The sequence below is a fragment of the Mustela nivalis genome, assembly GCF_964662115.1.
Source record: "Mustela nivalis genome assembly, chromosome: 12".
NCBI classification, from domain to species: Eukaryota; Metazoa; Chordata; class Mammalia; order Carnivora; family Mustelidae; genus Mustela; species Mustela nivalis.
In genome coordinates this window covers 94,649,925-94,665,143 of record NC_139031.1, presented here as the reverse complement: position 1 = coordinate 94,665,143, position 15,219 = coordinate 94,649,925, and the positions used below count along the sequence as shown (strand labels likewise).

Below are 15,219 nucleotides of genomic sequence, written 5' to 3'. Positions count from 1 at the left end.
CCAGGCCATGCCAGAGGGGGTGGGCCTCCACCAAGGGTCCCCCTCTTGCTGCTCCCACTTCCTGACTGCTCCTGCCCCAGAACTGAACTCCTCCAGCCCAGAGCTGCTCTCTCCCCTAATGCACAGAACTTTCCTGACCATTTTTGGCGGCACTGAAAACCAGGAACTCCTGCCCAACCAGGTAGAAAGCAACCTGCCTTCTTTGCCTCTGGACTTAAGAGCAGTGAAGGAAAACAAACCCTTTGTTGTCATCTGTCTTATTTTTTCACAAAATGTTGAAATCTGGGCATCCCTTCCACCTGTTGCAAGGGAGCTATGAGCTGTTGGCGCCCAACTGCTGGATGTGAATCTGGGGCCCTTGACTCCCCTTCCCGTCAGACTTGTGGTGATCCATAGCTGTGTGGAAGGAAGCTCCGTGGAGACATCTGTGTGGCAGCCGCACGCTCTCGCCCATCTCCTCCTGAGTTCGGGGTTAGGCCTGTGTTCCTTGTATGAGAAATGCTGTGCTTCAGGGGGAGATGGGCCCTGGGTACCGGCGAGGGCTGGGTGGTCCACAAGGCATGTCATACGTGACATCTTGCTCAGTCCCCACCACAGCGTGGGGTGTAGGTTCTGTCACTGGGAGAAACTGAGTCAGAAGGACTCCACTGGCCCAGGGTCTCACTGCAGACTAGGGTTAGCAGGAATTCTCAATAGGATATCTTGACCCTTGGTCTCTGCTCCATCTACCCACCCCCCCAAGTTTTCCCAACCATTCCAGAAACTCCCAGGGAACATCTTTGGCTTTGCACATTCTTTGTTACTTCTACAACAGGTGGTATAGTCCACTCAGGTTGTTAAAAACAGGAAACATGCATTTTGTTCCAGGCCGTGAGCCTGGAAGAGCTGACAGGGGCTGCTCTGTACACAGATGGAAGGAGATGCAAGAAGACATGAAATGGGTCGGACACGGCACCACCCTTCCCTCTGATGTCTCTTCAGAATTTTTGGTTCTGGCCATTCCCCCGCCCTGACCCTGACCCTGACCTCCGTAGGATCTTGGTTCAGCCCCCATTCTCATACTTTGCCGGTACAACCCCCTTCACTGGTGCCAACATTCCCTTCCACCACCGGCCGTCCCCAGCTGACCGGAGAGCTGGTGGGGTGTCAGGCCCCGAGCCCAAGCGCAGATGCTTCATTTTCCATCTTTAGGCCAAACATGTTACCTATACTTGACATATGGCCGTGAAAACCACGTTCACCTACAACAAAGCCAAACGGAGAAGGCCAGGTTCAAGATCAGTGCCACATTTATCTGTGACCCCCACAGTCTTTGTGAAACATTGAATGGTTTGTGGGTGGAATAGATGCAGGGACCACCTGCTAATATGTGTGTCTGACTGAGAAGACCCCTGTAGGCAGCCCGTGCCCCAGCTCCCCCTGGGTAGACCCAGCCTGGCCATCAGAAGGATGTGATCTCTGCGTGCTCTAGCCACACACCCTGCCAGGGTCTCAGGAACCCTTCCTGCCATGCCTCCAGTCCAGACTCGGCCCCGTCCGGGTGTTTACTCTCTGTCCCCCACGCTGTATCACACACACCGGTTAAGCAACTTGGAGGCCTCGCCAGTCTTACTCATATCTGTTCCGTTGGCCAACAGGATGCCTGACACACAGCATAGCCTCAGTAGCAGAATACACCAGAATACGTGTTAAGTATCAGTTACAATGATACGCACTCCTCCGTTCAGCTTCATCGAACTGAGACGCGTTCCAGGCTAAAGAGCATCCAGCACTGGCTCAGCTCTGTCTACGGGATGCTCTCCACAGAGTCAGCCACAAACCCCATAGTGGTCGTACTCAAGAAAGACATGAGGATCTCAGTAACTCTCAGCATCCCAGCGTCCTCTTCTTTCTTACTTGTTTCCTGCTCTGGCCTACCCACCAGGATGCCTTCAGTTGTGTGGCGGTGACTAGGAGAGTGGCTCCCAGGGGTCCCCGCCTCCTGTGTTCACTCCCTTGTGTAATCCTCTCCCCGTGAACATGCACTGGATTTAGTGACGAACACCAATGAACAGAATATGGCAGAAGCCATGGGATGTCATTTGTCCCTTCTGAGATTGGGTTAAAAGATTGTGGCTTCCATCTTGGGTTCCCTCTCTCCCTCGCTCACTCTGAGGAAAGCCAGCTGCTTTCAGAGAGCTGCTCTCTGGGGAGATCCACAAGGCAAAGAGCTAAGGGAGCCTCTAGCCACCAGCCAGTGAGGGACTGAGACTTCCAGCCCACTGAGCATGAGATCAAGTCCCGCCAACTCCCGCTGGAGTGAGCCTGGAAGCAGATGTTCCCTCAGCAAATTGCACAGTTGAGACCACAGCCCAGGGGAACCCTGGCTGCAGCCGTGTGAGAGACCTAGACTCAGAGGCAGCGGCCCAGCCCACAGAAACTGTGACATAATTCACACTTACTGTCTTAAGCCTCTGCATCTTGAAGTAATGTGATCTGTAGCAACAGATCACCAGCACAAGCTGAATGTAAGAGAAACCCCTCTCAAGCCCATCTCCACAGTTGGGGCACCCCTTGTCTCCTGGAACTGGAGTCCCAAGTGAGACACACTTCAGCAAAACCTAACATAGTCACCAGGGACTGAGGCTTTTTTCAGTGTTTTCTCTACATCATCTTGGGGGTCAACCCCCTCCTCAGGCTGGTACTAAGGGGGCTTTTCAGAGGAGGAAGAGAGACGATCTCTTCTAATGGTTGCATGTTGAACTTTCCTAGATGCCCCCCACCACAGTTTCTGTTCTGTGTCACTGACCACTGCCGGGTAATACACTGCCCCAGTGTCTGGTGAGAACGGAGTCCCCCAAGGTGATGGGAGCCCACAGTTGGGGACAGGATCAACTTCCTCCGGCGTGTGGACGTCCCTGGCCAATGCCAGAGCTCTTGTGAACTGGAAATGTCTAGAGTCTAGGACACGTGAACAGCCCATGGCATCCCCTCTGATACTCGGGTCACAACCCTGGGTTTAGTTGTGTTCTGGAGCTCATCGGGCATGTTGTAAGTGGATACGGAGAGAGGACCATGAACCAGTGGGGAAGATGAAGTAGACAGAACACAGCCTTTTCCAAGTTAGCTGGGGGGCAGTGTGATGTGTGAGTTTCCAGAGCTTGTGGACTTGCTGTCACCCCCCCACACCAGGGCAGAAGTGGGACTCCTCTGCCCTGGGTCCCACTGTCAGCTCTTCCTGGCCTGTGAGAGTCTGAGGTGGTACCTGTGGGATGGCCTGTGGAGTCTGAGGTGGTGCATACTTATTGCACATGTAGGAGGAAAATGCCTGAACTGTGTCAGGTCTCAGAACCTTATGGCACAAAGTTCACCACAAATATAATCATAGTGACAGTGGAATAGGGCTCCCCGGGTCTGTCTTCTGAACCCCATTTGTTTCATACAAATAAGCTTCCTACTAACCTTCCCACATCTAATCATGTACTAGGCGCTTCGGGTGCATGGCTGAGCCAATATACTTGTGCACGTGGAGTTTTTATTCCCGGCAACTTTCTGATCAGCGTGCTTTCTGCTGACATTGGATTTCAGGGGTGCCTTCCTTGTGAATGAGCATGATGGACTCTGTGTCTCTAGTTGCACTGAGCTGTGTGTTCCCAAGATCTGCAGAGCTGGTTTTGACTGTGCCTCTAACAAGTCACGCCTTACATATTCCAGTGAGAAGACCCTGGAGATGTAAAGATCACTGTGTATAGAGTTCAAATTACAGATCCCTGGTGGCCTTTACATTTTACAGTTAAACAGTTCAACGACTGTCCTTTTATTAGACAGTTTCCAGTGATGGGTTCCAGTAAACCAATCTTCCCTTGAATATACATCGCTGGGGTGATTCGCAAAGGATTTTGAAGGCATTCAGGAAAAATGGGTCCCTGTCCTCTGATCTAACTGACCTGTCTGGTCACAGCACCAACTAACAACACCGTGGAAGTTTCTAGGTAGTTGGTTTTCAATCTGTGATTAAGTAGCCCATACTGAAGAATTTTAAGGAAATTCTAAAATAAGGAAGTAAAAGGAGAGAAATTAGCTAGCCATTTTCAATTAGAAATGGTACTCTGAGGTTGCTTCATACAAAATTCATAATGATCATAATTCATATTTTAGGCAGAGTGACTCAGCAGGAGGACTGAGAATGTAGGAGTACATTGGGCACAGCTCTGTGGTTTATGGCCAGTGGCTGTAATCAAATCCCCACACTCTGGGCCAGAGGCTTGCTACCGGCTCTGGCTCTGTGACCAGCCGTGAATTTGCCTGAGCACAGAGCAGAAAGCAGGAAAAGATAGGCGAGATTTTGCCGACGCCCCTCCATGGAGACCAGTCCTCTGTTGACAGTCACCCAACATTGGACTCTAAAATCCGAACCCAAATTAGACACTTTGCCTATCTCAAAACAAAGCAGTTAATCGTCAAGCTGGTGACACAAAGACAATTCTGGGAGTCTTGTTTGTAAGGAAGGCACCCTTGAAGCTTGGCAGGTGTGTGGACTTCAGAGTGAGCCTAGGGAAGCACTCTTGCCCTGGTTTGGTGTTTGTTTGCCACTTTCCTTCCCGGGGCAGGAGAGCCGGCCGTGCAGCCGCTCCCGCTGCCATGGGAAAGGCGAGCGTCCAGGAAAACAGGAAGTGGGTAGTGAGCAAATAGAAGGAAACTGGTGATTGTGGGAGCAGAGCCTGTCCCTACTCAGAAGTGCGTTGGAAAAAAAAAAAAAAAAAAAAAGAACAGGATCTTGAGCCCGTTGTTATTGTACCTTGAAAACCATGAAATCCACCCAACAGAAGCTGAAGCCTGACCGCTACTTAGAAGCAAAGCAGTGAGAATCACGATAGGGCTAGGAGTAGCATTTTTAAAATTCCCCTGCACTTCTTCCCTTTGCCAATTATTTCCCAGCACTTTATTTACAAGCTGCCGTGTCCCTGACCCAAGACAGAACTGAAGAAGTTAGTGATAAGTCAGTGCAACAGGTGCGGGCTGGACCCGGCTCACACCAGCTCCGGAGGACAGACTGCTGACATCTCGGGAACTTTGCAAGGCAATCGCTCAACAGGACTATTAGTAAAAAGTCAATTATGTAAGCTAAAAAGTAAAACAAAAAAATAGAGCAAATATTGAAAATCACTTCTCATGATTTTATGACATTACTATTTTGGGGTTTTTGAGGTTATATACTTTTGTGATTCAAGAACTTTGTGATAGTGAAACTATAATAGTGCTACCGTACATCCCTTTCCCAATGCTACATTCAGCGACTGGCGTCCATAGCAAGAAATCAGTCATAGAGGGTTAAGGGAGCTGAGGGTTATAGAGGGTTATAGAGAATTTACAGCCGACAGGGGCGCCTGGGTGGTTCAGTCTTTTAAGCCTTCGACTCTTGATTTTGGCTCAGATCATGATCTCAGTGTTGTGGGTTCAAGCCCCACTTCACACTGGGCACTCAGCTGAGTCTGCTTATCCCTTTCCCTCAGCTCCTCCCCCCACTCTCCCTCTTTCTCATAAATAAGTAAAATCTTCAAAATAAATAATTAACTCCCACTGTTTTAAAAAAAAAGAATTTACAGCAAAGAGTATCACATATTTCATTATCACTTGTAAATGCTGTGCTATCCATGCTTTAGATCAGTAAAACTTTAGCCATCAGTCTATTGAGGGATCGGTCTATTTACCCTTTTATTTTTTCCCAAGAGCTGGTTCCTAATCATTTACCAACCTCCCCCTGCAAAGGAAGAACAAATAGAAGTAGGGATGCCAGCAGCAGATTCATCTCTGGTTTTCATAAGCTGTTTGCCAAGCCCCGTACTGGCCCAAGAATTTCAGTGGGGGCCTTTGTCTCCTGAAACTTCAACTTGTAACATGAAGTCAGGTTAGGCAGGAAACCCCCCCCCCACTTTTTTTTTTTTTTACATCAACAGATCTGAGGACTTTTTTTCTGAATTCATCCAAATTTAAGTTCTCCGCAGAAGTAAGGAACAGACAGCTTGATTTTTCAGGATTGTTGTTAAATATCATTATTAGTTCAAGAGTGAATAGAATAGAAACAAAGCATTCGCTGGCCTACACTGGTCTTCTAGATTATTGTTTTAGGATCTGTCTGAGATGGTGTGAATTCAGACACAGCCCTTCTTTATCTTAAGTCCTATCCCTTTAAGACCTTCACAGGCTTAAGCTACTTGCATGGAATGGCCCTTTTTCTCTGATGAGTCAGCCTCCCACTGAGAAGCCTCCTGAAAGAAGGTTTCTCCTGCAGAACAGTAGGTCTCAACACGCATATGCGGGTGCATGAGGTCTTTCTCCAACTCCGCAAATCAATCTGTATTTTCTCAGTGGATGCCTGAGCCCTGCTCAGGAAGGACATTATCAAGGCTGGGATGGATTGGTCTGCCATGGAGGGCGTCATGAAACAATATTACCAATTCTCCCCTGGAGCTCCGGGAGTAACTTGGACTTTCTGCCAAATAGTGACAAAAGGCTTTTGCCTACCAGCTGCTCGGCCTCTCTACCCACAAGGTCTAAGGTTGTAGCAAATCGGAATAATTGTATTTGACAGCCTAAGAGACAACAGTGGTTTCTGTGATGCTTATGATCTAGCTTTTCCTAGGGACAGAGCTGTGTCTGTTGGATCGGTAGACCGTTCTGTCAGCTGACATCCACAAAGGCTAGGAGGAACCAGAAGAAAAAAGAATCACACGAAGTGGCCGATACTTGACTTTCTACGCAGCGTTCAGTCTCCAGGGGCTGGAAGGGGAATGATGATGGCCATGTTTACTTTGCCAAAGTTTGTCTTCATATGTTGCCATTTATTTTCCCCACAGTTTATTGCTGTGCTTCATTCCCTACCCATGCCAAGCGCTTCTGACGGATGGCCCTTCCTGGAGCTCCGCACCTCTGACTTTCCCCGTGCCTCCGCTCTCCTGACTTCCGTTCTCCTGTTCTTCTACCTGTCAGCGTAAAAGGGCTCATTTGTACCCCTGCAGTCTACTTTCTCTAGAATTTACATATATGTGCATAAACAACAGAGATTGTGTGACTCCCTCTCGGGGGTAAAGCCTTTTCTGTGCAGATTCTAGGTTGAGGACCTTGACCTATCCGAAATGACCCTTTCACAGGTTCTTGGGTATGTTTCTGTTAAGGGTCTTGCTTTATTCTGATTCATTATTACATTAATACATTATTACTTTGTATTTTCTTTATTTGATACTCGGTTGCAGAATACCTTCTCCATTTAAAGTAGATTGACCACGAGTGACCATGTGGTCAATTTAGATACACCTGAAATATTCTGCCTACCTGGTGAAATTTAAGTGCCTAGAATACGTGAACTACACATATCATGTGTAGGAACTCACAACTCGTACACACACACACATACACACATGTACACACACATTCACACATACACATACATACATACATTCAGGGATACATAGGACCCAACTTTTTAAGTGTTTTTCAGATCTTCTCTTCCTGTGTTCTCTGCCATGTAGACAGTTTACAAAAAGAAAACAGAGGAAGGAGGTTGTGTCTCACTTCATCTGATAATTATCCATTCAGTCCTTCACCCCTATTTACTCAGCAAATGCTGAGAACTTGTTTGATACTGGGCACTGTGCCAACATTGGGGACTGTTATGTGCAGAACGCGTGGCCTCTGCCCTTGGATTTTACTTACCTGCGGCTCCCCACGCACATGAAAAGAAGTAATGATGATTCTGTTGGGTGAACCCTAGTCTGGAAGTTTGCCCAAGTGGTAAAGATGCTCTTGGGTATGACGACCATGTCCACATGGGCGTGCTGCCTCCCTTTCTGGAGCACGAGATCCCTTTCTCATCTTGGGAAAACCCAGCTCGTTATCCAGAACGAGTTACCTCGGCTGTCCTCCGACAGACAGAACAGGTCGAAGAAATCATGTTAAGGTTCAGGATTTATGAAGAATGACTTGCTTGCTTTGGTTAACTTTGGTCATTGTGCAGAGATGCAATCGAACGAGAGAGGTTTATCATGATTCTCTCCAGAAGATTTTTTTTAATGTTATTGCTCAAAGTAAGACAAAAATATCAGTGAGTGTTTTTTACTTGTATGTCTGTTGTCTGGTTGATCACAATAAAACTATTAGCGATGGTTAAGGTAGGAATTGTCACAGCTGACATTGGTATTAATAATTAAGAAATACAAGCTAGAGCTTGCAGAAATATATACCTAGAGTTGGATAGAACCAATCTAGTGCTATGTGTTGGTGGAAAAAAGCCCAGAAAGTTACAGAAAGTACTCACAAGGAAAGAGAAAACAAGTTAGTGTTTTTTTGTCTTGTTTGTTTGTTGTGTGTGTGTGTGTGTGTGTTTTCTTTTTTTGCATTGAAATAAAGAACTTTTGTCTGACAAGTAGCAATCACTTGACCTCAAATAATTAAGTGGAGGAAATCTAAACAAGAAAAGGTAATGTTTACCTCAGTGTCGGTGAGAGCATCAGGATTTATGACCCAGACATCAAGATTGTAGAAGATTGTGTATAATTACAGCAATGAGCATTTGTGTGAGAAGCAGCTATTATGCTGAAGAAAAAAGGGCAGTTGAAAATCTTAAAGCAAAAAGGAGACCAGGGAGAGGTGATCTTACTCATACAATTATTGGTTATGAAAACAGAAGCTATGAAGAGACATATGTCAAACTCTACCAAAAACAAGAGGAGATTGATGTGTACGTGTGGATGCAGGGCGCAAACTAGCATTAAACCAACTCACATGACAGCTAGAATCAGCCATGAAGTTAGCCAAAGACATGCTTTTTTTTTTTTTTTTTTTTTTTTTTTAATTTTATCTCAGGACTCTTTTGCACTATGAGGGCCTGATATGCAGCTGGGGAAAATGCAGGGCAATTTGATGACCAGGATTTCGAAATCTACATGTGTCATGACACCGCACTAAGCAGCATTAGAATCTTCCAAGTATCAGATTAACTCAGCGAAACCATTTTACTCCAGGCATTTGCATTTCAGAGAAGTTTTCCTTTCTGGTTCACCCCAGAACCCATCCCTTCTGGGGGTTTTCATGCTCCATAGAAGTCAGCGGGAGAACTGTGTCTTTGGTCCGTAGCTGACACATGCTAAGAGTGACAGTAAAAGGGGCACTTGGGTGGCTCAAGTGGGTTAAAGCCTCTGCTTTCGGCTTGGGTCGTGATCACAGGGTCCTGGGATCGAGCCCCGCATCTAGCTCTCTGCTCAGCGGGGAGTCTGCTTCCTCCTCTCTTTCTCTGTCTGCCTCTCTGCCTGCTTGTGATCTCTGTCTCTGTCAAATAAATAGATAAAATATATTTTTTTTAATTAAAAAGAGTGACAGTAAAAGAAAACAAATTTGAGGCCATTCACATTTTCTAAGCAGAGACACAGATGCAGCCGACCTGGCGGCTGGCTCATGTGCCCGCTGGTTGACAGAGGAACCCCTCGAGAGTATGAGTTCTGTAGCAAGCGCTAAGGTAAAAGCGCTAAGGAAAATTAGCTCTGTGCTATCTTTCAACTAGAACTGGCATAAATTCTTCTATTTTTATCAGAGACAATAGCATAAATTCTTCCATTTCCATCAGAGCATATCAGCAATGGGTAGTAGAACATGCTGTCATTCCATGCAGTCCTACTTATGAAAATTCTAAAATAATTTAGTTGTTGATAAATGCTCCTGGTTCTGCAGATGAAGCAGTTTGGGAAAATCTTCATACAGTTGACTCACAGGCCTTTTATTGTGGCTCCCGTTAGGATCCCTCACACGTTGCACCTGCGCGGTGGAGCTCCCGGACTGCCTGGCGTCATCACTTGCTACTATGTATTCGAAACTTCCTTACCTGAGGGAATCTGATTTGAAACATGTCCACATGTGAACATGTCCACGTGTGGACTAAGGTTTCCTTTCACAAAACACACTTTTCTGTAAAAGAAACAGGACTGCCTCTTCGGAACGGGTGAGAGGAGGTGAGGGCCCTGCACTCAGGTATGGAAGGCGTCTCGAGTCAGCCAACTCTCCACCGTGCAAGCGCTAATCCGCTCATGGCGCACTTCTGCCCCCGCCCCAGTAGTGTGTGTGCACGCGTGCGCGTGTTTTAACTACTTCATCACTCATACCCAAGGAATGCGAAGCAGGAGGAAAACTCAAAATTGTTTTGGCCCTTATTAGTCACCATGGTAAAACAACAACAACCAAACTTCGAACGCTTCAGTGAAGATGAAGATTCCAGTCTTAAGAGAAATGCGTCTTGGAGCTCTCTGTGGCTTATTTGTGGTTTATTATGTTGTTCCCATGCTTCGTTTGTTACCAATACAAACACCGAACTCGTAACCCTTCTACCAAAAGCTCTCTTCCCTGGAAACTGCAAGATTAAATTCATCATCACTTTCTGTGTTTATTTTGCCCTTCAAGACTTTCTATAACCTTTCTCTTTCTTTCTTAAGAAAATAATAAATTTTTATTACCGAGGGTGAAGCTGTGTAAATGTCAGAAGGTTGAATCTTCCCATCTCTTTCTGTAAAGAAAAAAATGAAAAGAGATGAAAGATTCTGAGATTATTTAGACCGGCTATGTTGTTTCCAGGGCAATAAATGTGCTGCCCAGCCTTTAGGGAGTAAAGTGAGGGGGAGGGGAATAGACAAACATATCGTCTAACTCAGAACAAAGTGGCCAGCGTGCATCACCCTTTTTCCTTTGGCTTGTTAAGAATGAGCATTGATGAGAAAACGTATCTTCCCATGCTTTGAGTGAATTAGAACTGGTAAATGAGGAACTTAAGGACTTCTGGAATAGCACAAATTCTAAATTAAGAGGAGAAAATGGACAGCAGGTGGCCATGTCTGGCTTACAGACGTGCCCCCTTGGCTGAGTGGAGTTGCCAGTATTAAGTTAGATTTGCCCCCCAAGTTCTGATGCCTCTGGAATGTGTAAAGAGCCTTCCTCTGTGCAGTCTCCCCTTCTTTCAAGGCTGGGAGCTCACCCCACACCACACACGCCACCCTCCGCACGGCCCCACCGCCTTGGGGAGCCTTTGATTTATCATTAGTCTGGGGCTTCTGTTTGACCACAAGAGAATGGAAGGGAATGTGCTTGTGTCTTGCAATCAGGCTCCAGACTCTACAAGGACCAAGGTGGAGAGACAAAGCACAAACCTATAGAGTAGCCATTTCAAGAAAAATGAGAGATCCATTCTTGGGGGGAGTGAAGACCATTTGTACCTCTGGCCTGTTTCTTTTCTCTCATTGACATTTCTGCCTAACCCCTGCGGGGTTGGCTTTGCACCCTTGTCTCAGTCACGTTTCTCTGCCCCATCTTCTGTCCTGCAGGCAAGCCTCAGGTCATTGCCTACAGGCATAGACAGGGTTGACAGAGCCAGCTGGGGAAGGTGCTGGAAGGCAGCATCTGCCTCTGAAGAGTGCCAGCTCCTTTCCTGTCCCTCTCATTGCTGTTGTCCCATGAATAAGGACAGAGTGGTACCAGGACCAGGGTGTGCTGAGGGTGAGGGGCTGCCAAGTCAGTGACAGGGTATGTGGGAAGACTCAGTCCATTAAGTTTGGTGAATATAAGGGAACAGTAAATGGTTTTAGATTGAGAATCTTAATCTCTAGTAGTGAAATGGTGAGTCTCCACTGAATACGTCAAATAGAGGAAGAAAATTGATGAGATTTTGTTGTTTTTATGGGTTTTTTAGCGGTTTTACCAACATATAATTGGCACACCCTCACAGACTTGTGTACACTGGTGAAACCATTGACACAATCAAGATAGTAAACATCCAGCACCGCCCCCCTCCTCCAGCTTCCCTGTGCCCTCTGTAGTTGTTGTATTTAATCTGTACGTGCGCGCGCACACACAATTGGAACATCAGACACTTAACTATACAGATAACCTAATGACAGTTCTGTGAATTAATGGGAAAAGAAACTCACAAAATGTAATTTTTAATAGTCAAAATTATAAGTCAATTGAAAAGCAAAGCTCTACGGTAATTAATTAGGTAATTGTTAAAATGTAGAATAGCAAGTGTTCGAACTGGCGGTGTCTATCATAGGGTTGGCTACCTAGTGATCTGATGGGAGGGAAAACTAGTCACAACACTTTTAGTCAAAGCAGTAGTTGGAATGAGTTATCTGGAAATGTCAATACACGCACTCTTTGCACACACGAGCCACTGAACTGTTTCTCCTCTATCCAGATTTTCAGGAGGAAACAAAAAGCTTGTTCTTCAATGTGTAATTTTCTCCTGCTAAAGAGGCATGAGTATGTGAGTGAAGCCGCACCCCGGGTGAATTCAGCCCCGAGGAGCCCAGCTGCGAATCTCAGGGGAGGTGTGGGAGCCGCTGGCTGCATCAGGGATCAGCCGCCTGCTGACCTCAGCCCTCTCCCCTGGGTTAGCAAGCAGCCAAGGGGAGGTGGGGGGAAGGGGGGGGCCTACTGGTGGGGGTGGAGCTTCCAGGGTCACCAGTGTCTGTCCCTGCCTACTTCAACCACCAGGGGGAGACCTGATTATCCTATGGTTGGACGGTGGTGGTGAAATGGAAACAAAGTTACAGGTAACAATCATCAGGGCTTCAAGTTTATCTTAAATTGTAGAGCTGGCTTCAGGGACCCTGTCGTTTTATGAGTTTTCCTCATAAAAGACAGTGTGGGACGCAGCAGTAGCTCCGCATTTTAGACACGCACCGACCCCGCTCTGTGCCCCATCCCCCACTTGGCCTCACCTCCATCCCTCACAAAGGGTCCCTGACCCCATAGGCATGTCAATTTGAGTCCCTCCTCTAGTCAAATTGAAGCAATAAAGTAATTCAAGTCCTCGTTTAAAAAAAAAAATATATAGGGGCGTCTGGGTGGCTCAGTGGGTTAAGCGTCTGCCTTTGACTCAGGTCATGATCGCGGGTCCTGGGATTCAGTCCCACATCAGGCTCCTTGCTTAGCGGGAGTCTGCTTCTCCCTCTGCTTGTGCTGTGTCTCTCTCAAATAAATAAGATCTTAAAAAAAAAAAAGTGAATGTCGTATTATCAAATAATCCCTAAGCAAAAGGTTGAATTTTCTCCTTCATATGCTCACCCAAATGATGCAGTCTGTTTCTGTCTCCCTCCCTTTATCTTAGGATGTTAGTTGACTGTACATATTGCCTTTGAAGGGACTTCTTAAAATGTGCCTTTTTACAGCTTGTGAAAATGAGGTGCCCCCCACACTCATGAGTAACCCCCACCCCCCACTTCCAGGGAACTCTGGAAGGGGCCGTGCCCTTCTCCTGCCTTTAGAGAGCCACAGGCCATCTGCAGCCCAGGCAAGCATGGGTGAGTGAGAACATGACCGGGGTTACATCTGCATGTGCCTTGGTGTGCAGTGCTCCCCAGGAGGTCAGCCTGTCCCTCCCTCCAGGACAGCCGAGCCAGACGCTGCAGGCCCACACATGCCACCCTCCCCGAATCCAAGACACACTCCCTGCTGCCAGCTAGGCTCTGAGATGCCTCCCAGGACACGTTGAGCTGTGCCCGGGGCTGACAAGGAAAAGATCAAGTTCTCCAGCCCTGGCAGATCAGCAAATGCCCGTGTTTCCATGTGATGATGAAACAAGTAAACAGGCCACGGTGCCCTCTGGGTTCGTCCGAACCGGTGTAGCTGCTCTTGAACTGGTCTCCTTCAGTTGAGACCCTTGGAGTAGCTGCCCATTGGCCACATCAGAGAAAACCCCATGCTGATGGGGAACCCTCCCCAAGTCTCAGCAGGCAGCCTGGGCACCCGCACACCAGTCTCCTGCCTCGAGATTGCTGTGCGGGAACACGGTGACTCAGGATGGCAGCCCAGAGCGACAGGTGACAGAGGCATCACTCGGAGCGGCAGCTGTGCCTCCGAGCGAGTGTCCTAGGGTTTCTTTGCCCGCCACCTCTGCCAGGCCCACAGGCAAGCAAGAAAGCAAGCAGAAAGATGAACCGGGCCGGGTCTCTCCAAACGTCCACGACGAGTCTGCTGTTTCTGGTAGGTCACTCTGTCAGCCACACGGCACAGTTGTGTGGACCTGAAGCAGCCTATAGCAAAATGGACTTTTCAGAACAATTTCCAAGTGTGAGAAAGGTGATGAGCCCTTTTAATTAGGACTGCAGTCGCCAGGTAGAGGGGGATAAAAATGCCAGGAGAACTTGTTCCTTACAGGGATAAGACCCGAGCCAGCCCCGGGATATGACCTGTTTGATACGTGAGGTGATTCTGTGCTCAGGAAACCAGCGAACAAATGAGGAAGCCATTGGCCCAAGGACGGGTCCTACTGTCAAGCCAGAAACCCAGGCCTGGAGACAACTACACCTTCATGCCCTTGGGAACTGAACAAAGCCGAGCTGCGGATTTGTTTGAACTCACTGCCTTGTCCTGCCCTCCATAGGAATTCTGGACCCTAAGAATTTTGACTGGCTCTGAGTATCGTGACGTGGGGGCATTTTTAGAGACAATTTGCACAAAGTTGAAGAAGGCATCATTGTATACCCCAGGGATGTTCCAGAAAGGGAAGAGAGAAAGGACCCCCCACAAAAGACAGCCTATTTTCCCCTCCAGACCTTGTCCCTCAGGGCCTTCTTGACTGAGTCAAGCCGCCTCCTTCATCAGACGGATGACAAGGGAAAAAGCGTGTGGAGAAAAATCACATCTCTCCAAGCTGAATGGATAGAGTGGTCACTGCAGAGTATTACCTACAGGAGGACGTTGTACCCAAGTATATGATCGGGTCAACTTCATTAAAGGGCACCAACCTTGAGGCAGAGGGCGGTGTGGAGGACAGAATGGGACCTTGTTCTTCTGGCCTGTGTGAGGAGCCAGGCTCTGGGCACCTGTGGGACAGAATACTAGCTCATGTACTCAGCTGTCCTGCAAAATACCTTTAAAGAAAATACACCTTTTCTAAAGGATGCACAGTACACTTCTGTAATGTCTTCTTTTTTAAGAGTTACCCTCAAATAAGCCTCATGAGAAAATCCGTCGAATTTTTTATAGCCACTGCTTACTTTGAGTAATCCCCAGCTCTGTCGCCCTCTGGATTCACCTGCCCCAGAACAAAATGACTGAAGATTTATTTGTAAAATTCAACACACTGCAGCGTCAGGGACCAGCCATTTCTAGGGCAGGTTGTAAGAAGGTCACACATGGATAAGGACAGCGCACGGCGATCAGGACACCTCACCCAGCATGAACAATGAGCTGGTGACCTTT

The 15,219-nt window shown here is 47.4% G+C and overlaps 1 protein-coding gene across 9 annotated transcripts in view; it reads left to right on the top strand.

Moving 5' to 3' along the window:
- COBL (cordon-bleu WH2 repeat protein) overlaps window positions 1–15,219 on the top strand; it is a 261,173-nt gene that overhangs the window by 200,639 nt on the left and 45,315 nt on the right. For 2 of the 9 annotated variants that reach the window (XM_082692842.1, XM_082692841.1), the window contains one exon: window positions 6,837–8,401. The exons of 6 other annotated variants lie outside the window; for them this stretch is intronic. In XM_082692842.1, coding sequence (XP_082548968.1) covers window positions 6,837–6,880 — 44 coding nt within the window. In that variant the 3' untranslated portion in view covers window positions 6,881–8,401. Of the gene's footprint in view, window positions 1–6,836; window positions 8,402–9,767; window positions 10,483–15,219 lie in introns of those variants that run through there. One more of the 9 variants, XM_082692848.1, reaches the window with a different exon arrangement.